We start from the raw sequence: 27,323 nt of genomic DNA on the forward strand, positions 1-27,323 counted from the left end.
CCATAGTGGTGCCTGTTGTATCACATTGAGGGGCCCCCTCCATAGTGGTGCCTGTTGTATCACATTGAGGGGCCCCCTCCATAGTGGTGCCTGTTGTATCACATTGAGGGGCCCTCCATAGTGGTGCCTGTTGTGGCTGGATACACCGTTGGACAGGAAACTTTCATGATATCAGGCTTCCCAGGAGGGTTCAGTAAAATTCTGTGTTGTGGTTCTTGCTCTTCTTCCGCCTGGTCTTGGCAGAAGGTGCCGGGAGCTCCAGGGATTCCAGCCTGAATGGCCGTGGTAAAGGTGCATCCATGGACTGAACGGGGGAGACAGAATTTCGACTTGACGTCAACATGGATGGAGATGTGTTGAGGGGGGTGGTATATGCCGGAGATGTGCTGTGCAGGCCTGCATAGAGGATCAAAATCACACATCAAATACCTACTACTGCTAACATCTCACTTCCAGGTAACAGAACATCATGCAGAAACAAGAGAGAGGTGTGTGCAGGTGAGGGCCCTTCCACATGTAGAGATAATAGAGAGGTGTGTGCAGGTGAGGATCCTTCCACATGTAGAGATAATAGAGAGGTGTGTGCAGGTGAGGAGCCTTCCACATGTAGAGATAATAGAGAGGTGTGTGCAGGTGAGGAGCCTTCCACATGTAGAGATAATAGAGAGATGTGTGCAGGTGAGGGCCCTTCCACATGTAGAGATAATAGAGAGATGTGTGCAGGTGAGGGCCCTTCCACATGTAGAGATAATAGAGAGGTGCGTGCAGGTGAGGGCCCTTCCACATGTAGAGATAATAGAGAGGTGTGTGCAGGTGAGGATCCTTCCACATGTAGAGATAATAGAGAGGTGTGTGCAGGTGAGGGCCCTTCCACATGTAGAGATAATAGAGAGATGTGTGCAGGTGAGGGCCCTTCCACATGTAGAGATAATAGAGAGGTGTGTGCAGGTGAGGATCCTTCCACATGTAGAGATAATAGAGAGGTGTGTGCAGGTGAGAGCCCTTCCACATGTAGAGATAATAGAGAGGTGTGTGCAGGTGAGGATCCTTCCACATGTAGAGATAATAGAGAGGTGTGTGCAGGTGAGGATCCTTCCACGTGTAGAGATAATAGAGAGGTGTGTGCAGGTGAGGGCCCTTCCACGTGTAGAGATAATAGAGAGGTGTGTGCAGGTGAGAGCCCTTCCACATGTAGAGATAATAGAGAGGTGTGTGCAGGTGAGAGCCCTTCCACATGTAGAGATAATAGAGAGGTGTGTGCAGGTGAGAGCCCTTCCACATGTAGAGATAATAGAGAGGTGTGTGCAGGTGAGGGCCCTTCCACATGTAGAGATAATAGAGAGGTGTGTGCAGGTGAGGATCCTTCCACATGTAGAGATAATAGAGAGATGTGTGCAGGTGAGAGCCCTTCCACATGTAGAGATAATAGAGAGGTGTGTGCAGGTGAGAGCCCTTCCACATGTAGAGATAATAGAGAGGTGTGTGCAGGTGAGAATCCTTCCACATGTAGAGATAATAGAGAGGTGTGTGCAGGTGAGAGCCCTTCCACATGTAGAGATAATAGAGAGGTGTGTGCAGGTGAGGGCCCTCCTGAAGCTGGATATTATTGCATGGGGGACTAGGCCGACACCTGCCAGTCTTGGGGGACTAGGCCGAGGCCTGCCAGTCTTGTGGGGCTAGGCCGAGGCCTGCCAGTCTTGTGGGGCTAGGCCGACACATGCCAGTCTTGTGGGGCTAGGCCGACCACCTGCCAGTCTTGGGGGACTAGGCCGACCACCTGCCAGTCTTGGGGGACTAGGCCGACCACCTGCCAGTCTTGGGGGACTAGGCCGACCACCTGCCAGTCTTGGGGGACTAGGCCGACCACCTGCCAGTCTTGGGGGACTAGGCCGACCACCTGCCAGTCTTGGGGGACTAGGTCGACAACCTGCCAGTCTTGGGGGACTAGGCCGACAACCTGCCAGTCTTGGGGGGCTAGGCCGACAACCTGCCAGTCTTGGGGGGCTAGGCCGACAACCTGCCAGTCTTGGGGGGCTAGGCCGACAACCTGCCAGTCTTGGGGGGCTAGGCCGACAACCTGCCAGTCTTGGGGGACTAGGCCGACAACCTGCCAGTCTTGGGGGACTAGGCCGACAACCTGCCAGTCTTGGGGGACTAGGCCGACAACCTGCCAGTCTTGGGGGGCTAGGCCGACAACCTGCCAGTCTTGGGGGGCTAGGCCGACAACCTGCCAGTCTTGGGGGGCTAGGCCGACAACCTGCCAGTCTTGGGGGGCTAGGCCGACAACCTGCCAGTCTTGGGGGGCTAGGCCGACACCTGCCAGTCTTGGGGGGCTAGGCCGACACATGCCAGTCTTGGGGGGCTAGGCCGACACATGCCAGTCTTGGGGGGCTAGGCCGACCACCTGCCAGTCTTGGGGGGCTAGGCCGACCACCTGCCAGCCTTGGGGGGCTAGGCCGACACCTGCCAGTCTTGGGGGGCTAGGCCGACACCTGCCAGTCTTGGGGGGCTAGGCCGACACCTGCCAGTCTTCGGGGAATGATCCCCCCTATAACCCTGTACTGGACTCACCCAGGCTCCTCATGGGGTCTGCGCTCAGGATCTGGCTGGCTCTCTTGGATCGGAAGTAATTGCTGGCCAGGTTTTCACTGTCACTCCGGCTGAGCATGGCTTTGTATCGGTCTTCCCCCTGGAAGCAAAGAGCATATTAAAGCAGAGAGCGCAGACAGGCGCTCTGATCTGGAGGACGCCATGCAGTTATTATTTCTGTCCGTGTGCAATGCTGGGCTGTGATTTATCAAAGTTCCTCCGTAATGTTCACATTTCTGTGTTATCGCTTTATTCAGTCTTCTCATACTGAGCATTGCAATCCACGTCTACCTCCACTACACCCAATCCACCACTAGAGAGCGCTGTGTCTGTTCAGCACATCATTTGGAAGCCTCGGTTCTGCAAATACTGCAACCCCCTTAGGGCAGAAGAGGCAACCACCTTGGGCACTTAAGCAAGAGGGGGGCACACAATGAGACAGACCTGCAACCATTGCTGCTCAAGTATTTGGGGGGGGGGGGGCACTTTGACCTCCTTGCATGCTAAAGGAATGTGTCTGAGCACTGGGCCCACTCCTCTATAATGCTCTGCACATTACCACAAAGCGCTGAACCATGTGCTGTGCCAGGTGACCATGACCATGGCCCCTTCAATCTGAATAAGCCCCAGCACAGCAGAAACCTGCCCCAGCACAAGAGAAACCCGCCCCAGCACAAGAGAAACCCGCCCCAGCACAAGAGAAACCCGCCCCAGCATAAGAGAAACTCGCCCCAGCATAAGAGAAACTCGCCCCAGCACAGCAGAAACCCGCCCCAGCACAGCAGAAACCCGCCCCAGCACAGCAGAAACCTGCCCCAGCACAAGAGAAACCCGCCCCAGCACAAGAGAAACCCGCCCCAGCACAAGAGAAACCCGCCCCAGCACAGCAGAAACTCGCCCCAGCACAGCAGAAACCCGCCCCAGCACAGCAGAAACCCGCCCCAGCACAGCAGAAACCCACCCCATTTTATTACAACACTCATCATGCACGGTGCGGAGCTGCAGTGTGCTGGAGTGAGGATTTGCCATTAATAAGGAAACTAATAATAAAATGAAATTAAAAATGGACTAATAAATAATAGGAGGAATAATGATCACAATAATAGAGATGGTGATTATCCATCGGCATCCCATAATATACCTCTCCTGTCCCATCATGCAGATGACTTACCAGCAGGTGCTCTCCATTCTCAGGTGAAGGCATCTTCTTGGCTTTAGCTGATGGGAGACCCGGAGCTGCAGGGAGAGGGAAGGTGAGGATATGGGATTGTCTATCCCAGCACAATACACACCATTGGAGGATAACACACAGTGCTTGGGGGGGGGGGGGGTGTGATTGTCTATCCCAGCACAATACACACCATTAGAGGATAACAGACAGTGCTGGGGGGGGGGGGGGGGGGTCACAGTCTACTATGATCATAGTACAGGCAACCACACTAAGTCTACCTTTCCACTAGTGCGACTTTGGACACACAAAGTCACATGACAAGTCACAGTTAATTGATTTCAATGGCACCCGTTCTCAACTATGCAACTTTGAAAAGGTACCTGCACTACTTTGATGCAACTTTCGATGCAAATTTGATCCAGAGAGTGTAAAGTTGGATCAAAGCTGCACTCAGTCGCATCAATGTTGCACTCCAAAGTCGCACTCTAGCCTAGTGGCTACGTTTCCACTAGTGCGGCTCTTAGGTCGTGCCATTTAGAGTGCGGCTTTGATCCAACTTTACACTCTTTGGATCAAAGTCGCATCAAAGTAGTGCAAAGTCACATTGATGGGAACAAGCGCCTTTGAAATCAATGGGCTGTGACTTGTCATGCGACTTTATGTATTCAAAGTTGAATGACAAGTCGCATTACTCACATGCAATGAGCAATAGAAATTGATCTCTAGCCTTCTAAACTTTCCTTTGTACCTTTTTTCTTTCATGTATTGCGCCGGTCACATAAAGACCCCCCCCCCCCCAGGAGAAGCTGCTGGCCTAAATGAGGCTATGAAGACAGGAGATCATGTTCTGTGAAGGATAGGAGGAATGAGGGTGGGGCTGGGAGGGTTGGGGGCGGGGCTGGGTAGGTCTAGGCATGCCTGTCTAAGAAAGACCGACAACACTTTCAGGAAGTGAAAGACAGTTTAACAAATTCAGATAAAGAGAGAACGTTGTCGGTGAGGAACAGCAAGAAGCTGATTGGCTAGTTTAGAGGAGACTTTCTAAGCTACACAAGCAGCCAGGCAGAAAATGAATAATATCGCAGATAAAGATATTTCACATTCTATCAATAGGAAAAATTTCATTTTAGACTGGAGCTTCTCTTTAGGGAATCCTTTGCTCCTCCTCCCCAAGTCCATATCACGATTTCCCCTATTTTGCTTTTTTTTGGGGACAACCCCAAATTTGTATTTTTTTTCCCCGCTTTTGATGAGAACGGTAAGCAGGACAAATAGAGAGAGTAAATCTCCCTAACGGTGGCACAGACATCAAGAGGGTTCTAATCCATCTCCAATCTCTCCAAAATAAAAATAATAATAAAAGTATAATATAATAAAAATAAAATAAAAGTTTTGCCTTCAGTTATACTTTATTCTTAAAGGTTTATGATGATTAAGCCCTATCGGGATGAAACACGTTAACAGGGTGTGGCCTAAGACGGGGACTGTGTATTAGAAGCCAGCTACATTGAATAAAGTAATACTTTATTCTTAGAGGTTTATGATTAAGCCCTATCGGGGTGAAACACGTTAACAAGGTGTGGCCTAAGACGGGGACTGTGTATTAGAAGCCAGCTACATTGAATAAAGTAATTACACCACACACGCTTGTAATGAACCAATGTTCCTGCCAAGTTCTGGGCCGATCCCGACCCCCTGTACTGCCACCTAGTGGGCGGGGCAGCCAGGACTGACCTGTAGGGAGGCTTGTCTTGTGTATGACAATCTCTGGGATCCTCCAGGTCCCGCTGTCCTCCTCCCAGGCCGCCTCCCTCCGGATTTTATCCAGGTTGCTGTAGTTGCAGTCTCTGCGGATGAGGGGTTGGACCTGGTCTAGAATCTGCTGGAAAAGGAGGAGGTCCATTTCCTGGCGGCGAATGGTGACCAGGTAATCGTCTCTGTCCCGCTCAAATTCGGAGTGGAGGTCTTCAATTTCGATATCGGCAGCTTTCAACTGTGTCACAGAATCAAAAAAAAAAAAAAAAGGATGTCAGCATTCTGCCTCTGTGTACGGCTGGAAGCAAGAAATATCAGGGCGCTGCTTTCCCTTCTCTGAACTGCATGAGAGAAAACCCTGTCCAATGAAGAGTTCCCTCTAGGGTGACCCCCCCCCCCCCCGACATCATCCCAGCACAGCTCTATGGGACTTCTGTCTGAAATGAGTGATCGCATTCCCAGCATCCCTTTAGATATTCATGTTCCTCCCTGCTGGCCAATTGGTGGTGCAAACTTTAGCTGTGCAATCTGCTGATCAGTTAAATTCTATCAGACAATTTATTGCAGTGTAATCGAGCGCCTGATCAGCAGATTGCACAGCTAAAGTCTACACCTGGCCAGCAGGGTGGAGCATGCACGTCTAAAGGGATGCCAGGGATGTGTTCTTTCATATAAAGCTTGGGAACAGCAGTACAGTGGCTGACCCTGGCCCTGAAGATCATGTCCACACATGATGAAGAGCTAAAACGATTGATGTTAGAGAATGCAAACAGCCAGGGCCGTGGATAAGGGTCCCCCTGTATGGGGCCCAGGCAGATGGGTGAATCGGATGAGGACAGGGAGGATGATCAGTACGGCGGGGGGGGGGGGCGGGGTGACCAGTCCCCTGTATGGCTCTCTCTGCAGCAGCCGAAAGCTGGCTTCTCCTCTTCCTCACGCGGCTTTCAGCTGCTGTGGATGGGTGTGTGTCCCCCCCTCCGCTGCAACAATTACCCTCCCTGTGCATCATACATTTCCCCCTACTGCCCAGCCCCCCCCCCCCCCCGTGTGCCCACCCCCGCAGTGCTTCCAGCTTCCCTCCTCTCTTCCCAACTGGCAGCTGCGAGGACACAATAGGATCCCTCAGAATGGAGAGTGGGGGAAGGGTCCAGTAAATGTCTCACTTACCAGCCTCTTCCTTTCCTGAATGAACACAATGAGTGACGGATACGGATCAATCCTTGTGTTCATTCATTACTGAAGAATAGTAAACTGTGTTTATTTGGGGGGGGGGGGGGTTATTAGGTCGGCTGTATGGGGCACCCTACAAGAGGGGAGGAAGGTAAAGCCGGAGTTCAGCTCAGCTTCACCTTCTTCTGCAGCTTCTCTATGTGTTTGCTCTTGACTTGCAGCTCCTCCTGGATGGACTCGTAGACGTTGAGTAAGACGCGGTCACCGCTCTCCTCGTCTATGTTCTGCAGCGCCTCGATCAGCTCCTTCTTGCGCTCGTCGGCGTATCTCTTGCGGCGTTTATGCTTCTCCTTCAGGTCTTTGTTTTTGGCCTGTTCACCCCCCACCACCTGCTGCTCCAGCATCTGCAGCCTGCAAGAAAGAGAGAACCCCTCACAAATCTGATCTCCGAATCCTTCCATCCATACATGGCGAAAAACTGACTACAAACCTGGCGAGCACGTCCTGGGGGCTGACCGAGCGGGCGGCGTCCTCTGGTGGTAGCAGCATGTTGGAGGCGGAGTCTGCGGTTAGATCCTCCCTCTTCACACTGCGCAGATGAACGGCCACCACCTGTGCGGGACTCGGCTCTGCCTGCTATGGACAATCCAGAACTGAATGTGAGCAGATAGGAACCGAGATACTGGTTCTGTCCAGTCACCTGTATACAATGTATCCTCTGTACTGGTTCTGTCCTCTCACCTGTATACAATGTATCCTCTGTACTGGTTCTGTCCTCTCACCTGTATACAATGTATCCTCTCACCTGTATACAATGTATCCTCTCACCTGTATACAATGTATCCTCTCACCTGTATACAATGTATCCTCTCACCCGTATACCATGTATGCCCTCACCCGTATACAATGTATCCCCTCACCCGTATACCATGTATGCCCTCACCCGTATACAATGTATCCCCTCACCCGTATACAATGTATCCCCTCACCCGTATACAATATATCCTCTCACCCGTATACAATGTATCCCCTCACCCGTATACAATGTATCCCCCCACCTGTATACAATGTATCCCCTCACCCGTATACAATATATCCTCTCACCCGTATACAATGTATCCTCTCACCTGTATACAATGTATCCCCCCACCTGTATACAATGTATCCTCTCACCTGTATACAATGTATCCTCTCACCTGTATACAATGTATCCCCCCACCTGTATACAATGTATCCTCTCACCTGTATACAATGTATCCCCTCACCTGTATACAATATATCCCCTCACCTGTATACAATGTATCCTCTGTACTGGTTCTATCCCCTCACCTGTATACAATGTATCCTCTCACCTGTATACAATGTATCCTCTGTACTGGTTCTATCCCCTCACCTGTATACAATGTATCCTCTCACCTGTATACAATGTATCCCCTCACCTGTATACAATGTATCCTCTGGTTAGAATTCTCTCACCTGGATTGCAGAGTCCTCCTCTATGGGTCCTCCAACAGTCACACTGGCCCCTGTGGACAGGAAGCGATGGCGGTTTGTGCGGCAGATCACGGTATGGTGTTACATTGTTTACATTAATAATCTTTACCTGTTCTCTTTTTCAGATCTTCCTCCATGCTGGCCAGCTGCTGGTCATAGGAAGTCCGCAGGTTGCAGATATCTTCCTCCAATCTCACCCGAGACTTCTGTTCCGCCTCGTATTCGGCCTTCAGCCGAGCGAATCTCTCCTCGTACTCCTGTGCACAGGATCAGGTCAGGGATTATTGTATACATCTGACTGCTCTACACTTATACAGCGCCCTCCTGGGGGCAACAATGACATCTGACTGCTCTACACTTATACAGCGCCCTCCTGGGGGCAACAATGACATCTGACTGCTCTACACTTATACAGTGCCCTCCGGGGGGAGACAATTACATTCAGGTACATAAAGACTAGTCATGTTTATTTTTTTTGCTGTCTGTGTCCCACTGGGGAGATTTTCCTTCACTTCCTGTCAGCAGACACAACAGGAAGTGGCATGAGCTGTCACCTGAACAGGTGTGGTGTCCCCATTGTAGGATTCTCCTTCCATACCTGCTTTAGTGAAAACAGTCACCTGCACAATCCGAGAGGGTCAGCCTCCCCAGCAGGGACACAGACAGCATTCCTGTGTCAGCTCTGATTGGCTGCGTCTGACTTCCTGTATGGGCCGTGCCATATGAAGCTCTCTGGGAGTGTCTCTGGTGATCTGTCCGTTTGATTGGCTGTTTCCTTGCAGGAAGTCGGGATTAGATAACATATAGTGTATATAGGAGTGTATATAGGCTTGACGCAGGCTCCAATTGGCTGTGCCTTTTTTTTTTTTTTTTTTTAGGAGCCAGTGATTTATTCGCTTATGGTGGACGATTGATGGGCTGTCAGCAAAGTGGGTGGGGCTTCAGAAACGCGTCGGTGAACACAGTACATACGTGTATTGGGGGGGATGGTCATTCAATGAAGGTGAATATTGGGTCAAGGCCGGCATTACCTGGCGGATCAGCTGTTTTTCTGCCTCTACGTCCACTTCATGTCCGTTGACTTCTGCCTTCACTGGCGGCTTCTCAAATGCTGAAACAAAACCGAACATAATCAGTCTGACAGATTATCCTCCGATACAATAAATTACAAATTATAATATTGGCTCCTATGAGGATTACAAATTATATACAAGGGCGCCACGCAAGTGGTGATCGAGTCCAGAATGATATTTCATTAAATGACCAATAATAAACAACGCGTTTCACAGATTCACAAACCCCCTCCGTCAGGGATATGACATCAGTGATTATTTGCTGATACCAATATTTCATCCGATACCTAGAAATATCTGCTCTGAATCCAGGCATTGCTCACGCCATATTTTACCCTTTAACCCCCGATAAAGGGGGTGGGGTTTGTGAATCCCTGAAACACGTTGATTTTTTTTTTTTTTACACTGTTGATCATTTAATGAAATATCCCGATGGAATGTTGGAATGGAATACCATTGGCGGGGCGTCCCTTCTAGATTTTACACATCTGGATATTTCTCCTCAATTCTGGGGGTGCTTGTGTCACATGGGAGCTGCCTCACCGACGCGATTCAGCTTAGTAAATGAGACGGCCCTGACATTTGTGGATATTAATAATAGGAGATCTTGCACCTCTAACTTACGGGTTATATCTTGGATGTCGGATTGCTGAGTCAGCATGGTCTTTAGCTTCTTGATCTCCTCCTGGTACTCCCTCAGCAGGGCGTCTTTGGGGTCCTCATTGATACGCGGTTTGTTCTTAATGTTTTTGGCTCGGTTGGCATAGCGCAGCGTGCTGAGAGTCTCGTCGTAGTTGTTGTCGGCGGGAGACAGACAAGCCACCATCAGAGTCTTTGTGTTCCCCCCGAGAGAGTCCTGCAGAAGACGGGTCAGCTTGGAGTCCCTGTAGGGGATATGTGTGGACTTCCCGTCCACCAGTGCCGAAATGACGTTGCCCAGGGCGGAGAGGGACAGGTTTATTTTGGTGGCCTCTTTCAGTCGATCTCCGGTGGCTCCGGTTTTTGACTGTCTCTCGCTGCCTGCCAGATCCACAAGATTCAGCTTTCCTGCTCGTAGGTGATCCTCGCCGTTCTCATCTGTGGGAAGACAAGTGGTCAGTTACTGCACAATATTCTGCCCTCTTCTCCACATTGCATTGAGGATATCGGGGTCTCCCCCTGTCCCCTTGGCATCAGCATATCTAGGAGGTAGCCCCCTCTCCCTTATGTCACATCCGGGTAGCTCCCTCTCCCCATGTCACATCAGGGTAGCCCCCTCTCCCCATGTCACATCAGGGTAGCCCCCTCTCCCCATGTCACTTCAGGGTAGGCCCCTCTCCCCATGTCACTTCAGGGTAGCCCCCTCTCCTCACGTCACTTCAAGGTAGCCCAGTCTCCCCATGTCACGTCGGGGTAGCCCCCTCTCCTCACGTCACTTCAAGGTAGCCCAGTCTCCCCATGTCACTTCGGGGTAGCCCCCTCTCCTCATGTCACTTCGGAGTAGCCCCCTCTCCCCATGTCGCATGGAGGTAGCCCCCTCTCCCCATGTCGCATCGGGGTAGCCCCCTCTCCCCATGTCACGTCGGGGTAGCCCCCTCTCCCCATGTCACATCAGGGTAGCCCCCTCTCCTCACGTCACTTCAAGGTAGCCCAGTCTCCCCATGTCACTTCGGGGTAGCCCCCTCTCCTCATGTCACTTCAGGGTAGCCCCCTCTACTCACGTCACTTTGGAGTATCCCCCTCTCCCCATGCCGCATCGAGGTAGCCCCCTCTCCCCATGCCGCATCGAGGTAGCCCCCTCTCCCCATGTCGCATCGGGGTAGCCCCCTCTCCCCATGTCACATCGGGGTAGCCCCCTCTCCCCATGTCGCATCGGGGTAGCCCCCTCTCCCCATGTCGCATCGGGGTAGCCCCCTCTCCCCATGTCGCATCGGGGTAGCCCCCTCTCCCCATGTCACGTCAGAGTAGTCCCTCTCCCCATGTCACGTTGGGGTAGCCCCCTCTCCCCATGTCACGTTGGGGTAGCCCCCTCTCCCCATGTCACACTGAGGTAGTCCCCTTACCTGTATTGCAGATTTCTATGTTGATGGTAAAAATGGAGTGTGACCGGGAGGAGTCTTTATTCATCAGGGTGTATCCAACCGAACGATTCTTCCAGCCCGTCTCCATGATCTTCTCGCACTCGGCTACGCTGTGCACGGTGTGCAGGGATAGGGCCCTCACATACACCCCCCTATCCGGGTGTTCCTTCAACTGACAACATACAAACACAATCAGAATTACTGCTTCCCAGCTATCCCAGGAGGCAGTGCAACACGTGCGCAGGCGCGGCGGATGTTCACACATGCGCAGAAACTTGTTCTGTAGTCCGGTCCTAGTGTGACAAGGTTACATAAATAGATAGATTTTTAGAGTGCCGACAATGTTACCTTCACATCGGTCCCTACCCCAAGGAGCTAACACTCTAAGGTCCCAATCTCCCATACTAGGGCCTGATTAGGTCAGGAGCCAATTATCCTCCCAGCATACTTTTGGAGTATTGGAGGAAACCCACACAAACTCAGGGAGAACGCGCAAACTCCATGCCCAGTGCCTGGCCTTGACGTATTTGTGGGATTCCATGACTGTGGAGTTCCATCCTCTCCTCTGATGTTCTGTACAGCGCTACGTTAGATGTCAGAGATATGGAGATAATTCCATCCCCTGGGACGGATGGTGGAGAGGAATGGAAGGGTTCCTCTGTGGTGATCTGTGCTGTGCAGGTCTGGGATTGCAGACAGGCGAAGTCTTGTATTGGTGCCATTTACTGGAGATATTTGGACTCGTGATGGTAAAATATATCCGAAGCCTAATCCTGGGGGGGTAAAATAGTGGTCAGGTTTTGGCTGTACTGCCTGGACTGGTATCATTACAACAGTCAGTGAGGCCGGGTGATTTCCTACATTTGGCGGCAGCGCCGGCCTCCATTTTGCACCATTATACTGATAGTCTGCCGATGCGTCTGGGAGCGGAGACAACCGTTGTTGTGGTAACTCAGGTCAACGAGCCATTAACAAAGCCTGGCATGTGCGTCCCCGCTCCTCCCTCCTCTGCCCGGGGGAAATCTAATACATAGTGAGAGTTTAACCACCTCCTGCCTGTCCCCGACTCTGCCTGTCTGCCTCTCTTTATATTAGATCCTTGTGTCTGCATATTACATAACCATGGTTCTCGGCTTCAGCCATCATCTCAAACTGAAAAGTTCTTCTAAGTAACGCACACAATGCACTGACTTTCTGTCTACTGAGTGTGGAAATGTGGGGTCCTTCACTATATAGCCAAAAGTGTGTGGACCCCTGACCATCACTCTTCTATGAGCTTGTTGGACATCTTATTACAAAAAGACATAGCCATTAATACGGACTCGTTCCCCCAACCCATGGCCATTAATACGGACTCGTTCCCCCAACCCATGGCCATTAATACGGACTCGTTCCCCCAACCCATGGCCATTAATATGGACTCGTTCCCCCAACCCATGGCCATTAATACGGACTCGTTCCCCAACCCATGGCCATTAATACGGACTCGTCCCCCCAACCCATGGCCATTAATATGGACTCGTCCCCCAACCCATGGCCATTAATACGGACTCGTTCCCCCAACCCATGGCCATTAATACGGACTCGTCCCCCCAACCCATGGCCATTAATACGGACTCGTTCCCCCAACCCATGGCCATTAATACAGACTCGTCCCCCCAACCCATGGCCATTAATACAGACTCGTCCCCCCAACCCATGGCCATTAATACAGACTCGTCCCCCCAACCCATGGCCATTAATACAGACTCGTCCCCCCAACCCATGGCCATTAATACAGACTCGTCCCCCCAACCCATGGCCATTAATACAGACTAGTCCCCCCAACCCATGGCCATTAATACGGACTCGTCCCCCAACCCATGGCCATTAATACGGACTCGTTCCCCCAACCCATGGCCATTAATACGGACTCGTTCCCCCAACCCATGGCCATTAATACGGACTCGTTCCCCCAACCCATGGCCATTAATACAGACTCGTCCCCCCAACCCATGGCCATTAATACAGACTCGTCCCCCCAACCCATGGCCATTAATACAGACTCGTTCCCCCAACCCATGGCCATTAATACAGACTCGTTCCCCCAACCCATGGCCATTAATACAGACTCGTCCCCCCAACCCATGGCCATTAATACAGACTCGTCCCCCCAACCCATGGCCATTAATACAGACTAGTCCCCCAACCCATGGCCATTAATACGGACTCGTTCCCCCAACCCATGGCCATTAATATGGACTCGTTCCCCCAACCCATGGCCATTAATATGGACTCGTTCCCCCAACCCATGGCCATTAATACGGACTCGTTCCCCCAACCCATGGCCATTAATATGGACTCGTTCCCCCAACCCATGGCCTTTAATATGGACTCGTTCCCCCAACCCATGGCCATTAATATGGACTTGTCCCCCAATACAATAAGACACGTGGCCACTCACTAAAACTAGAGGAAAGGCGGTTTAACCTTAAAGTACGTAGGGGGTTCTTCACTGTCAGAGCAGTAAGGATGTGGAATTCTCTTCCACAAGCAGTCATATCAGCGGGGAGCATCGATAGTTTCAAAAAACTATTAGATGGGCACCTTAAAGACCACAACATACAGGGGTATACAATGTACGGGTTAACAGCAAACACACACATCATAGGTTGAACTGGATGGACTGATGTCTTTTTTCAACCTCACTAACTATGTAACCTATGGCCATTAATATGGACTCGTCCCCCAACCCATGGCCATTAATATGGACTCGTCCCCCCCAACCCATGGCCGTTAATATGGACTCAATCCCCCTAACCTATGGCCATAAATATGTCGTTGTCCCTAAACCATGGCCATTAAAATGGAGTTGTCCCTAAACCATGGCCATTAACACGGATTTCCCCCTAAGCCACGGCCATTACTATGGAGTACCCCCTCTGAAACATCCTCCACTCTTCTAAGATGGCTTTCTACAAGATTTTGAAGGGTGTCTTTTGGAATATGTGCCCATTTGTGAGGTCAGGTATGGATGTTGGATGAGAAGACCTGGCTCACCATCAGCATTCCAATTCATCCCAAAGGTGTTCAGTAGAGTTGAGGTTGGGGTTCTATACAGGACACTAAAGTTCCTCCACACCAAATAGGTCACACCATGTCTTTATGATGCTGGCACCCATTGCTGTCAGAATGACTGTTTCTGATTGGATAAAGTCATTGTTTGGTGACCATTTTCCACCCAGCTCCTTCAACAAAAGTCACCTGAACAGATCCCGGACAAGCCCCCAACCCCCAAAAAAAGTAAACTGAGAAATCAACTTTGTGGAGTTGGGTTGTGCTGACAGATCTGTGCTCAAATTTCAGACGTTTAAGCAGGAAGCGGCTGAAGTTTGAGCCATCATAGCATGGCAGTGGCCATTCTACGGACTACCTATTATACAGATCTATAGGCCCATCAATACCTCCAGCTTCTGCTTGGTGTCCTCTCCCAGTAGATCCCGGATCTCCTCATTGTAGATCTCCAGGTACGAGGCTCGCACCAAGAACTTGGTGTTTTCGGCACACTGTGGAATTATAGAAAGTAGGAACGTGAGATCCTGGAATACAGGAAAAGCCCAAAGATGTAGAAGAAAAGTCCCTTCACTCACCTGAATGCTCTCAAAGATATGTTCAAACGCCCGGGGAATGATTCCCCTCTGCGACGGAGGGTCCGGGACTCCCTGCATGCTGAAGGATTTCCCACTGCCGGTCTGTCCGTAAGCAAAGATGGTGCCATTGTACCCTTCTGTGACTCCCTGCGGGGGAGAGGACACAGGCCGGTCAGTGTCATGAAGAAAGGAAGATGTACATTCACAGCTCCATGACACTCTTAGAGTTCAGGAAGAACAGGGTCTATATTGTCCATGGCAACCTTACGGAGTTCTCATTGTTAAAGCTAAACTCAAGGCAAGCTGCTAAGTACAGATATGGGAACCGTTAAACCTGACAAAGGGTTTGTAAGGGTCCGGCCACCCCTGCCAGAAAGCACAGCCAGGGCTTCAATCTCCACAAGCAAGAAAGACTGGCTAAGAATAACCCCCAGCCTGCTGATTAGACTATGAAGGAGCATCACCCTGCTCTTTCCTCCTGTGAGCATGTGCTTGCAGCTGAACCTGACTGCTTTATAGCCTTGCCATTAAGCCAAAAAACAATCTACAGAGCATCCGGAAAGTTCTCACAGAGCTTCACTTCTTCCACATTTTATATTACAGCCTTATTCCAAAATGGATTAAATTCATTATTTTCCTCAAAATTCTACAAACCCCTCCCCCATAATGACAACGTGAGAGAAGTTTGTTTGAAATCTTTGCAAATTTATTAAAAATAAAAAAAACTCCCATGTACATAAGTATTCACACCCTTTGCTCAATACTTTGGTGAAGCTCCTTTGGCACCAATTCCAGCCTCCAGTATTTCTGAGTATGATGCTACATGCTTGGCACTCCTATTTTTGGGCAGTTTCTCCCATTCTTCTTTGCAGGACCTCTCAAGCTCCATCAGGGTGGATGGGGGAGGGTCGGTGCACAGCCATTTTCAGATCTCTCCAGAGATGTTCAATCGGGTTCAAGCCTGGGCTCTGGCTGGGCCACTCAAGGACATTCACAGAGTTGTCCCGTAGCCACTCCTTTGTTATCTTGGCTGTGTGCTTAGGGTCGTTGTCCTGTTGGAAGATGAACCTTCACCCCAGTGGTCCAGAGCATTCTGGAGAAGGTTTTCATCAAGGATGTCTGTGTACATTGCTGCATTCATCTTTCCCTCCATCCTGATAAGTCTCCCAGTTCCTGCCACTGAAAAACATCCCCACAGCATGATGCTGCCACCACCATGCTTCACAGTAGGGATGGTATTGGCCAGGTGATAAGCGGTGCCTGGTTTCCATCCTTGATGAAAACCTTCTCCAGAGCGCTCTGGACCTCAGACTGGGGTGAAGGTTCATCTTCCAACAGGACAACGACCCTAAGCCCACAGCCAAGATAACAAAGGAGTGACTACGGGACAACTCTGTGAATGTCCTTGAGTGGCCCAGCCAGAGCCCAGACTTGAACCCATTGAACATCTCTGGAGAGATCTGAAAATGGCTGTGCACCGACCCTCCCCCATCCAACCTGATGGAGTTTGAGAGGTCCTGCAAAGAAGAATGGGAGAAACTGCCCAAAAATAGGAGTGCCAAGCTTGTAGCATCATACTCAGAAATACTGGAGGCTGGAATTGGTGCCAAAGGAGCTTCACCAAAGTATTGAGCAAAGGGTGTGAATACTTATGTACATGGGAGTTTTTTTATTTTTAATAAATTTGCAAAAATTTCAAACAATCTTCTCTCACGTTGTCATTATGGGGGAGGGGTTTGTAGAATTTTGAGGAAAATAATGAATGGAATCCATGTTGGAATAAGGCTGTAATATGAGAAAATGTGGAAGAAGTGAAGCTCTGTGAGTACTTTCCAGTTGCACTGTATATATATATATATATATTTATGAATTTATACAGTATATGCATTATTATTAGATTAGTTTTGGCGTTTGAACATACAGTATATGTAAAGTAGTATATGTAATGCGCACAGCTCAGCAGACTGTAAATAAAATTAACCCATCACTCAGCAATGTCTGTCTGCGGCAGCCTCTGTAATACTTTAATGCGGATAACTCTCCACAATGCACACAGACCATCCCTGTGTACACAGCTCTCCGATACACCGGCCAGCTTAAGGATCACTCTGAACACACACACTTTCTGCTAATGTCAAAAGTTCACCAACTAAACTGAGTCAGGATCCCCAGACAAGTTGTGGAGAGCCTCTACCCCCCCCCCCCCCCCATGGCTGCTCTGCTAACAACACCCCTGTGGCTGCCCTGTCATACCCATTTTTGGGTTGGGTCAGAGGTCACAGCAGAAATATACTCCAGCGATGAGGTGCCTAGACGCTCCCTCACCAGTTAGCCTTCCTATGGGTTCCAATCTCCGACTTCTATGATTGGCCAGGGGGAGGTAATGCCACTCCTGCGCATGCATTGCACAATTAGCTACACATGCAAGCATGACTACTATAAAGCATAGTAGGTCGCTTCTGTTAAAAAGCCCACCGGTTCACATTTTTGTCCCCAAATAGAGTTTTGGTGGGGTGAGTGGAGGTGACAGTTGGTGGATATTGTAAATTAGGACTTCTTGGTTTAGCACATTTCAGGATTACCTGTATTAAGTATCAGCAGTAAATTGAGAGATTTTCCTGGATGTTCCTTGGGATGGTGGGGAGAGTCAATGCTGGCATATGGAGAGGGTTGGTGTTGGGGGTGGTGGACAGGGACAATGTTGGGTTATCGAGAGGCTGGTGTTGGAGTGATGAGAAGAGTCAATGTTGAGGTATGGGGAGGGTTGGTGTTGGGGTGGCAGGAATAGTTCAGTGTTGGGTTGTGGGAAAGGTTGGTCTTGGAAAGGTAGAGATGGGTCATGGTCAAGTTATAGGGGAGGGTTGGTGTTGGGGTAGCGGAGATGGATTATTGTTGAGTTATAGAGAGGCTGGTGTTGGAGTGATGAGGAGAGTCAATGTTGAGGTATGGGGAGGGTTGGTGTTGGGGTGGTGGACAGGGACAATGTTGGGTTATCGAGAGGCTGGTGTTGGAGTGATGAGGAGAGTCAATGTTGCGGTTTGGTGTTGGGGTGGCAGGAATAGGTCAGTGTTGGGTTGTGGGAAAGGTTGGTCTTGGAAAGGTAGAGATGGGTCATGGTCAAGTTATATGGGAGGGTTGGTGTTGGGGTAGCGGAGATGGATTATTGTTGAGTTATAGGGAGGCCTGGTGTTGGAGTGATGAATAGAGTCAATGTTGAGGTATGGGGAGGGTTGGTGTTGGGGTGGCAGGAATAGGTCAGTGTTGGGTTATGGGAAAGGTTGGTCTTGGAAAGGTAGAGATGGGTCATTGTCAGATTATAGGGAAGGTTGGGTCATTGTTGGGTATGGAGAGGGTTGGTATAGGAGTAGGGGAGATGGATTATTGTTGGGTTATAGAAAGGCCTGGTGTTGGCGTAACGAGGGGAGTCAATGTTGAGGTATGGGGAGGGTTGGTGTTGGGCTTTTGGAAGGGTTGGTCTTGGGGAGGTAGAGATGGGTCATTGTCAGATTATAGGGAAGGTTGGGTCATTGTCAGATTATAGGGAAGGTTGGATCATTGTTGGGTTGTAGGGAAGGTTGGGTCATTGTTGGTTTATAGGGAAGGTTGGGTCATTGTTGGGTTATAGGGAAGGTTGGGTCATTGTTGGGTTATAGGGAAGGTTGGGTCATTGTTGGGTTATAGGGAAGGATGGGTCATTGTTGGGTTGTAGGGAAGGATGGGTCATTGTTGGGTTGTAGGGAAGGTTGGGTCATTGTTGGGTTGTAGGGAAGGTTGGGTCATTGTTGGGTTGTAGGGAAGGTTGGGTCATTGTTGGGTTGTAGGGAAGGTTGGGTCATTTTTGGGTTGTAGGGAAGGTTGGGTCATTGTTGGGTTGTAGGGAAGGTTGGGTCATTGTTGGGTTGTAGGGAAGGTTGGGTCATTGTTGGGTTACAGGGAAGGTTGGGTCATTGTTGGGTAACAGGGATTGATTATTGTTGGGTTATAGGGAGGCTTGGTCTTGGGGTAATGGGGAGAGTCAATATTGAGGTCTCTTGAGGGTTGGTGTTGGGATGGTGGGAATGGATTAGTGTTGGGTAAAAGGAAGGCTGGGTGTTGGGAAGGTAGGAATGGGTTGGACCAGGATGTTCATATGCAGTGCAAAGAGGGAAGCATGGGAACAGGAGCTCCATTTACAATAGGGAGGGTTAGTGTTCTGGTTGGGGTGATGAGGAGGGTCACTGTGGGTTCAGTCAGTGCTGGGGTTGTAGGGCATGGCCAATGTCAGTGGGATGTCAATGTAACAATTAGGGTGGCAGGGAGGGTCAGTGTTTGGATCACTGGGAGAGTAGGTGTTGAGGTTGAGGAGGGACGTTGTTGGGTTGTAGGGTGCTGGGGAGGGTCACTGTTTGGGAATAGGGTGTTTTAGAGGGTCAGTGTTGGGTTATATAGTATTGGAGAGGGTCCCTGCTGAGTTATAGGGTGTTGGGGAGGGTCGGTATTGGGATGTTTGGGGGGGGGGGGGTCAGTGTAGGGGTAATTGGGGAGGGTTATAGGGTGATGGGGAGAATCAGTGTTGGGATGTTGGGGGTCAGTGTTGAGTTATAGGGAGTTGGGGAGGATCAGTGTTAAGGGAGAGTCAGTGTTGTGGTTATTGGGGGGTCAATATTGGGTTATAGGGTATTAGGGAGGGTCAGTGTTGGGGTAATTGGGGAGGGTCAGTGTTGGGGTAATTGGGGAGGGTCAGTGTGGGGATATAGGGTGTGTGGGGAGGGTTAGTATAGAGTATTAGGGAGGGTCAGTGTTGGGCATATAGGGTAGGGTGTTGGGGTGATTGGGGGGGGGGATCAGTGTGTTGGGATGGAGGTCCCATTGTTTGTACCCCATGTGGGGCTTCTTACCTCCACCAGGGGGTAGGCGATCTCGTTGTAGATCAGTATTGGGGTGTAGGGATGTTGGGGGAGGGGTCAGTGTTGGGATACAGAGTGTTGGGGTGATTGGGGGGATCAGTATTGGGGTGTAGGGTGTTGGGGGAGGGGTCAGTGTTGGGGTGATTGGGGGGGGATCAGTGTGTTGGGACGGAGGTCCCATTGTTTGTACCCCATGCGGGGCTCCTTACCTCCACCAGGGGGTAGGCGATCTCGTTGTAGATCAGTAATGGGGTGTAGGGTGTTGGTGTGTTGGGGGGGGAGGGGTCAGTATTGGGGTGTAGGGTGTTGGTGTGTTGGGGGGGAGGGGTCAGTATTGGGGTACAGAGTGTTGGGATGAAGGTTCCCATGGTCAGACCCCGTTGTTTGGGGCTCCTTACCTCCACCAGGGAGTAGGCGATCTCGTTGTAGATCAGTATTGGGGTGTAGGGTGTTGGGGGGGAGGGGGGCAGTATTGGGATGTTGGGGGATCAGTATTGGGGTACAGTGTGTTGGGGCTCCTTGCCTCCACCAGGGGGTAGGCGATCTCGTTGTATATCAGTATTGGGGTGTAGGGTGTTGGGATGTTGGGGGGGAGGGGTCAGTATTGGGGGGAGGGGGTCAGTATTGGGGTACAGTATGTTGGGGGGGAGGGGATCAGTATTGGGGTACAGACTGTTGGGGGGAAGGGTTAATATTGGGATGTTGGGGGGAGGGGTCAGTATTGGGGTACAGTGTGTTGGGGGGAGGGGTCAGTATTGGGGTACAGTGTGTTGGGGGAGGGGTCAGTATTGGGGTACAGTGTGTTGGGGGGAGGGATCAGTATTGGGGTACAGTATGTTGGGGGGAGGGGTCAGTATTGGGATGTTGGGGGGAGGGGTCAGTATTGGGGTACAGTATGTTGGGGGGAGGGGTCAGTATTGGGATGTTGGGGGGAGGGGTCAGTATTGGGATGTTGGGGGGAGGGGTCAGTATTGGGATGTTGGGGGGAGGGGTCAGTATTGGGGTACAGTATGTTGGGGGGAGGGGTCAGTATTGGGATGTTGGGGGGAGGGGTCAGTATTGGGATGTTGGGGGGAGGGGTCAGTATTGGGGTACAGAGTGTTGGGATGTTGGGGGGAGGGGTCAGTGTTGGGATGTTGGGGGGAGGGGTCAGTGTTGGGGGGAGGGGTCAGTATTGGGATGTTGGGGGGAGGGGTCAGTGTTGGGATGTTGGGGGGAGGGTCAGTATTGGGATGTTGGGGGGAGGGTCAGTATTGGGATGTTGGGGGGAGGGGTCAGTATTGGGATGTTGGGGGGAGGGGTCAGTGTTGGGATGTTGGGGGGAGGGGTCAGTATTGGGATGTTGGGGGGAGGGGTCAGTGTTGGGATGTTGGGGGGAGGGGTCAGTGTTGGGATGTTGGGGGGAGGGGTCAGTATTGGGATGTTGGGGGGAGGGGTCAGTATTGGGGTACAGAGTGTTGGGATGTTGGGGGGGGAGGGAATCAGTGTTGGGGTGCAGGGTGTTGGGATGTTGGGGGGAGGGGTCAGTATTGGGGTGTAGTGTGTTGGGGGGAGGGGTCAGTATTGGGGTACAGAGTGTTGGGGGGAGGGGTCAGTATTGGAGTACATTGTGTTGGGGGGAGGGGATCAGTATTGGGGTACAGAGTGTTGGGATGTTGGGGGGGAGGGGTCAGTATTGGGGTACAGTGTGTTGGGGGGAGGGATCAGTATTGGGGTACAGAGTGTTGGGGGGAGGGGATCAGTATTGGGGTACAGAGTGTTGGGGGGGAGGGGATCAGTATTGGGGTACAGAGTGTTGGGGCTCCTCACCTCCACCAGTGGATAGGCGATCTCGTTGTAGACCAGTATTGGGGTGTAGGGTGTTGGGATGTTGGGGGGAGGGGTCAGTATTGGGGTACAGTGTGTTGGGGGGAGGGGTCAGTATTGGGGTGTAGGGTGTTGGGGGGAGGGGTCAGTATTGGGGTACAGTGTGTTGGGGGGAGGGGTCAGTGTTGGGATGTTGGGGGGAGGGGGTCAGTATTGGGGTACAGTGTGTTGGGGGGAGGGGGTCAGTATTGGGGTACAGTGTGTTGGGGGGAGGGGTCAGTATTGGGGTACAGTATGTTGGGGGGGAGGGGTCAGTATTGGGGTACAGTGTGTTGGGGGGAGGGGGTCAGTATTGGGGTACAGTGTGTTGGGGGGAGGGGTCAGTATTGGGGTACAGTGTGTTGGGGGGAGGGGGTCAGTATTGGGGTACAGTGTGTTGGGGGAGGGGTCAGTATTGGGGTACAGTGTGTTGGGGGGAGGGGTCAGTATTGGGGTACAGTATGTTGGGGGGGAGGGGTCAGTATTGGGGTACAGTGTGTTGGGGCTCCTCACCTCCACCAGTGGATAGGCGATCTCGTTGTAGACCAGTATTGGGGTGTAGGGTGTTGGGATGTTGGGGGGAAGGGGGTCAGTATTGGGGTACAGTGTGTTGGGGGGAGGGGTCAGTATTGGGGTACAGTATGTTGGGGGGAGGGGTCAGTGTTGGGATGTTGGGGGGAGGGGTCAGTATTGGGATGTTGGGGGGAGGGGTCAGTGTTGGGATGTTGGGGGGAGGGGTCAGTATTGGGATGTTGGGGGGAGGGGGTCAGTATTGGGATGTTGGGGGGAGGGGTCAGTATTGGGGTACAGAGTGTTGGGGCTCCTCACCTCCACCAGTGGATAGGCGATCTCGTTGTCGATCAGTATTGGGGTGTAGGGTGTTGGGATGTTGGGGGGGGTCAGTGTGTTGGGGGAGGGGTCAGTATTGGGATGTTAGGGGGGAGGGGTCAGTATTGGGGTGTTGGGGCGGGGGTCCCATTATTTGTACCCCATGCGGGGCTCCTCACCTCCACCAGTGGATAGGCGATCTCGTTGTAGATCAGTATTGGGGTGTAGGGTGTTGGTATGTTGGGGGGAGGGGTCAGTGTTGGGATGTTGGGGGGAGGGGTCAGTATTGGGGTACAGTGTGTTGGGGGGAGGGGTCAGTATTGGGGTACAGTATGTTGGGGGGAGGGGTCAGTATTGGGGTGTTGGGGGGAGGGGTCAGTATTGGGATGTTGGGGGGGAGGGGTCAGTATTGGGATGTTGGGGGGTCAGTATTGGGGTACAGTATGTTGGGGGGGAGGGGTCAGTATTGGGGTACAGTGTGTTGGGGCTCCTCACCACCAGTGGATATGCGATCTCGTTGTAGATCAGTATTGGGGTGTAGGGTGTTGGTATGTTGGGGGGAGGGGTCAGTATTGGTATGTTGGGGGGAGGGGTCAGTATTGGGATGTTGGGGGGGAGGGGTCAGTGTGTTGGGGCGGGGGTCCCATTGTTGGTACCCCATGCGGGGCTCCTCACCTCCACCAGTGGATATGCGATCTCGTTGTAGATCAGTATTGGGGTGTAGGGTGTTGGTATGTTGGGGGGGAGGGGTCAGTGTTGGGATGTTGGGGGGGAGGGGTCAGTATTGGGGTGTTGGGGGGGAGGGGTCAGTATTGGGGTGTTGGGGGGGAGGGGTCAGTGTTGGGATGTTGGGGGGGAGGGGTCAGTGTTGGGAGGGAGGGGTCAGTGTTGGGATGTTGGGGGGAGGGGTCAGTATTGGGATGTTGGGGGGGAGGGGTCAGTATTGGGATGTTGGGGGGGAGGGGTCAGTATTGGGGGTACCCCATGCGGGGCTCCTCACCTCCACCAGTGGATAGGCGATCTCGTTGTAGATCAGTATTGGGGTACAGTGTGTTGGGGGGAGGGGTCAGTATTGGGGTGTTGGGGGAGGGGTCAGTGTGTTGGGGGGAGGGGTCAGTATTGGGGTGTTGGGAGGAGGGGTCAGTATTGGGATGTTGGGGGGTCAGTATTGGGATGTTGGGGGGGAGGGGTCAGTATTGGGGTACAGTGTGTTGGGGGGAGGGGTCAGTATTGGGGTGTTGGGGGGAGGGGTCAGTATTGGGGTGTTGGGAGGAGGGGTCAGTATTGGGGTGTTGGGAGGAGGGGTCAGTATTGGGGTACAGTATGTTGGGGGGGAGGGGTCAGTATTGGGGTGTTGGGGGGGAGGGGTCAGTATTGGGGTGTTGGGGGGAGGGGTCAGTGTGTTGGGGGGAGGGGTCAGTATTGGGGTGTTGGGGGGAGGGGTCAGTGTGTTGGGGGGAGGGGTCAGTATTGGGGTACAGTGTGTTGGGGCTCCTCACCTCCACCAGTGGATAGGCGATCTCAATGTAGATCAGTATTGGGGTGTAGGGTGTTGGGATGTTGGGGGGAGGGGTCAGTGTTGGGATGTTGGGGGGAGGGGTCAGTATTGGGGTGTTGGGGGGGAGGGGTCAGTGTGTTGGGGGAGGGGTCCCATTGTTGGTACCCCATGCGGGGCTCCTCACCTCCACCAATGGATAAGCGATCTCGTTGTAGATCAGTATTGGGGTACAGTGTGTTGGGGGGAGGGGTCAGTATTGGGGTTCAGTGTGTTGGGGGGAGGGGTCAGTATTGGGGTTCAGTGTGTTGGGGGAGGGGTCAGTATTGGGGTACAGTATGTTGGGGGGGAGGGGTCAGTATTGGGGTTCAGTGTGTTGGGGGAGGGGTCAGTATTGGGATGTTGGGGGGGAGGGGTCAGTATTGGGATGTTGGGGGGGAGGGGTCAGTATTGGGGGTACCCCATGCGGGGCTCCTCACCTCCACCAGTGGATAGGCGATCTCGTTGTAGATCAGTATTGGGGTACAGTGTGTTGGGGGGAGGGGTCAGTATTGGGGTGTTGGGGGAGGGGTCAGTGTGTTGGGGGGAGGGGTCAGTATTGGGGTGTTGGGAGGAGGGGTCAGTATTGGGATGTTGGGGGGTCAGTATTGGGATGTTGGGGGGGAGGGGTCAGTATTGGGGTACAGTGTGTTGGGGGGAGGGGTCAGTATTGGGGTGTTGGGGGGAGGGGTCAGTATTGGGGTGTTGGGAGGAGGGGTCAGTGTTGGGATGTTGGGGGGTCAGTATTGGGGTACAGTATGTTGGGGGGGAGGGGTCAGTATTGGGGTGTTGGGGGGGAGGGGTCAGTATTGGGGTGTTGGGGGGAGGGGTCAGTGTGTTGGGGGGAGGGGTCAGTATTGGGGTGTTGGGGGGAGGGGTCAGTGTGTTGGGGGGAGGGGTCAGTATTGGGGTACAGTGTGTTGGGGCTCCTCACCTCCACCAGTGGATAGGCGATCTCAATGTAGATCAGTATTGGGGTGTAGGGTGTTGGGATGTTGGGGGGAGGGGTCAGTGTTGGGATGTTGGGGGGAGGGGTCAGTATTGGGGTGTTGGGGGGGAGGGGTCAGTGTGTTGGGGGAGGGGTCCCATTGTTGGTACCCCATGCGGGGCTCCTCACCTCCACCAATGGATAAGCGATCTCGTTGTAGATCAGTATTGGGGTACAGTGTGTTGGGGGGAGGGGTCAGTATTGGGGTTCAGTGTGTTGGGGGGAGGGGTCAGTATTGGGGTTCAGTGTGTTGGGGGAGGGGTCAGTATTGGGGTACAGTATGTTGGGGGGGAGGGGTCAGTATTGGGGTTCAGTGTGTTGGGGGAGGGGTCAGTATTGGGATGTTGGGGGGGAGGGGTCAGTATTGGGATGTTGGGGGGGAGGGGTCAGTATTGGGGGTACCCCATGCGGGGCTCCTCACCTCCACCAGTGGATAGGCGATCTCGTTGTAGATCAGTATTGGGGTACAGTGTGTTGGGGGGAGGGGTCAGTATTGGGGTGTTGGGGGAGGGGTCAGTGTGTTGGGGGGAGGGGTCAGTATTGGGGTGTTGGGAGGAGGGGTCAGTATTGGGATGTTGGGGGGTCAGTATTGGGATGTTGGGGGGGAGGGGTCAGTATTGGGGTACAGTGTGTTGGGGGGAGGGGTCAGTATTGGGGTGTTGGGGGGAGGGGTCAGTATTGGGGTGTTGGGAGGAGGGGTCAGTGTTGGGATGTTGGGGGGTCAGTATTGGGGTACAGTATGTTGGGGGGGAGGGGTCAGTATTGGGGTGTTGGGGGGGAGGGGTCAGTATTGGGGTGTTGGGGGGAGGGGTCAGTGTGTTGGGGGGAGGGGTCAGTATTGGGGTGTTGGGGGGAGGGGTCAGTGTGTTGGGGGGAGGGGTCAGTATTGGGGTACAGTGTGTTGGGGCTCCTCACCTCCACCAGTGGATAGGCGATCTCAATGTAGATCAGTATTGGGGTGTAGGGTGTTGGGATGTTGGGGGGAGGGGTCAGTGTTGGGATGTTGGGGGGAGGGGTCAGTATTGGGGTGTTGGGGGGGAGGGGTCAGTGTGTTGGGGGAGGGGTCCCATTGTTGGTACCCCATGCGGGGCTCCTCACCTCCACCAATGGATAAGCGATCTCGTTGTAGATCAGTATTGGGGTACAGTGTGTTGGGGGGAGGGGTCAGTATTGGGGTTCAGTGTGTTGGGGGGAGGGGTCAGTATTGGGGTTCAGTGTGTTGGGGGAGGGGTCAGTATTGGGGTACAGTATGTTGGGGGGGAGGGGTCAGTATTGGGGTTCAGTGTGTTGGGGGAGGGGTCAGTATTGGGATGTTGGGGGGGAGGGGTCAGTATTGGGATGTTGGGGGGGAGGGGTCAGTATTGGGGGTACCCCATGCGGGGCTCCTCACCTCCACCAGTGGATAGGCGATCTCGTTGTAGATCAGTATTGGGGTACAGTGTGTTGGGGGGAGGGGTCAGTATTGGGGTGTTGGGGGAGGGGTCAGTGTGTTGGGGGGAGGGGTCAGTATTGGGGTGTTGGGAGGAGGGGTCAGTATTGGGATGTTGGGGGGTCAGTATTGGGATGTTGGGGGGGAGGGGTCAGTATTGGGGTACAGTGTGTTGGGGGGAGGGGTCAGTATTGGGGTGTTGGGGGGAGGGGTCAGTATTGGGGTGTTGGGAGGAGGGGTCAGTGTTGGGATGTTGGGGGGTCAGTATTGGGGTACAGTATGTTGGGGGGGAGGGGTCAGTATTGGGGTGTTGGGGGGGAGGGGTCAGTATTGGGGTGTTGGGGGGAGGGGTCAGTGTGTTGGGGGGAGGGGTCAGTATTGGGGTGTTGGGGGGAGGGGTCAGTGTGTTGGGGGGAGGGGTCAGTATTGGGGTACAGTGTGTTGGGGCTCCTCACCTCCACCAGTGGATAGGCGATCTCAATGTAGATCAGTATTGGGGTGTAGGGTGTTGGGATGTTGGGGGGAGGGGTCAGTGTTGGGATGTTGGGGGGAGGGGTCAGTATTGGGGTGTTGGGGGGGAGGGGTCAGTGTGTTGGGGGAGGGGTCCCATTGTTGGTACCCCATGCGGGGCTCCTCACCTCCACCAATGGATAAGCGATCTCGTTGTAGATCAGTATTGGGGTACAGTGTGTTGGGGGGAGGGGTCAGTATTGGGGTTCAGTGTGTTGGGGGGAGGGGTCAGTATTGGGGTTCAGTGTGTTGGGGGAGGGGTCAGTATTGGGGTACAGTATGTTGGGGGGGAGGGGTCAGTATTGGGGTTCAGTGTGTTGGGGGAGGGGTCAGTATTGGGATGTTGGGGGGGAGGGGTCAGT

At 52.7% G+C, this 27,323-nt stretch overlaps 1 protein-coding gene across 1 annotated transcript in view; it reads right to left on the reverse strand.

The window, feature by feature from the left end:
• Positions 1 to 27,323, reverse strand: part of KIF17 (kinesin family member 17) — a 32,502-nt gene continuing 5,179 nt past the window's right edge. Inside the window, exons 3-15 of the mRNA XM_082274609.1 lie at positions 14,942 to 15,088; positions 14,756 to 14,857; positions 11,295 to 11,484; positions 9,877 to 10,329; positions 9,211 to 9,290; positions 8,289 to 8,436; positions 8,162 to 8,211; positions 7,176 to 7,318; positions 6,865 to 7,096; positions 5,495 to 5,753; positions 3,761 to 3,825; positions 2,572 to 2,689; positions 1 to 396 (exon numbers count right to left, since the gene is read on the reverse strand). Of these exons, the coding sequence (XP_082130735.1) occupies positions 191 to 396; positions 2,572 to 2,689; positions 3,761 to 3,825; positions 5,495 to 5,753; positions 6,865 to 7,096; positions 7,176 to 7,318; positions 8,162 to 8,211; positions 8,289 to 8,436; positions 9,211 to 9,290; positions 9,877 to 10,329; positions 11,295 to 11,484; positions 14,756 to 14,857; positions 14,942 to 15,088 (2,193 nt within the window). The 3' untranslated portion in view covers positions 1 to 190. The remainder of the gene's footprint in view (positions 397 to 2,571; positions 2,690 to 3,760; positions 3,826 to 5,494; positions 5,754 to 6,864; positions 7,097 to 7,175; positions 7,319 to 8,161; positions 8,212 to 8,288; positions 8,437 to 9,210; positions 9,291 to 9,876; positions 10,330 to 11,294; positions 11,485 to 14,755; positions 14,858 to 14,941; positions 15,089 to 27,323) is intronic.

The sequence above is a fragment of the Pelophylax lessonae genome (genome assembly GCF_965119305.1).
Source record: "Pelophylax lessonae genome assembly, chromosome: 12".
NCBI lineage: Eukaryota > Metazoa > Chordata > Amphibia > Anura > Ranidae > Pelophylax > Pelophylax lessonae.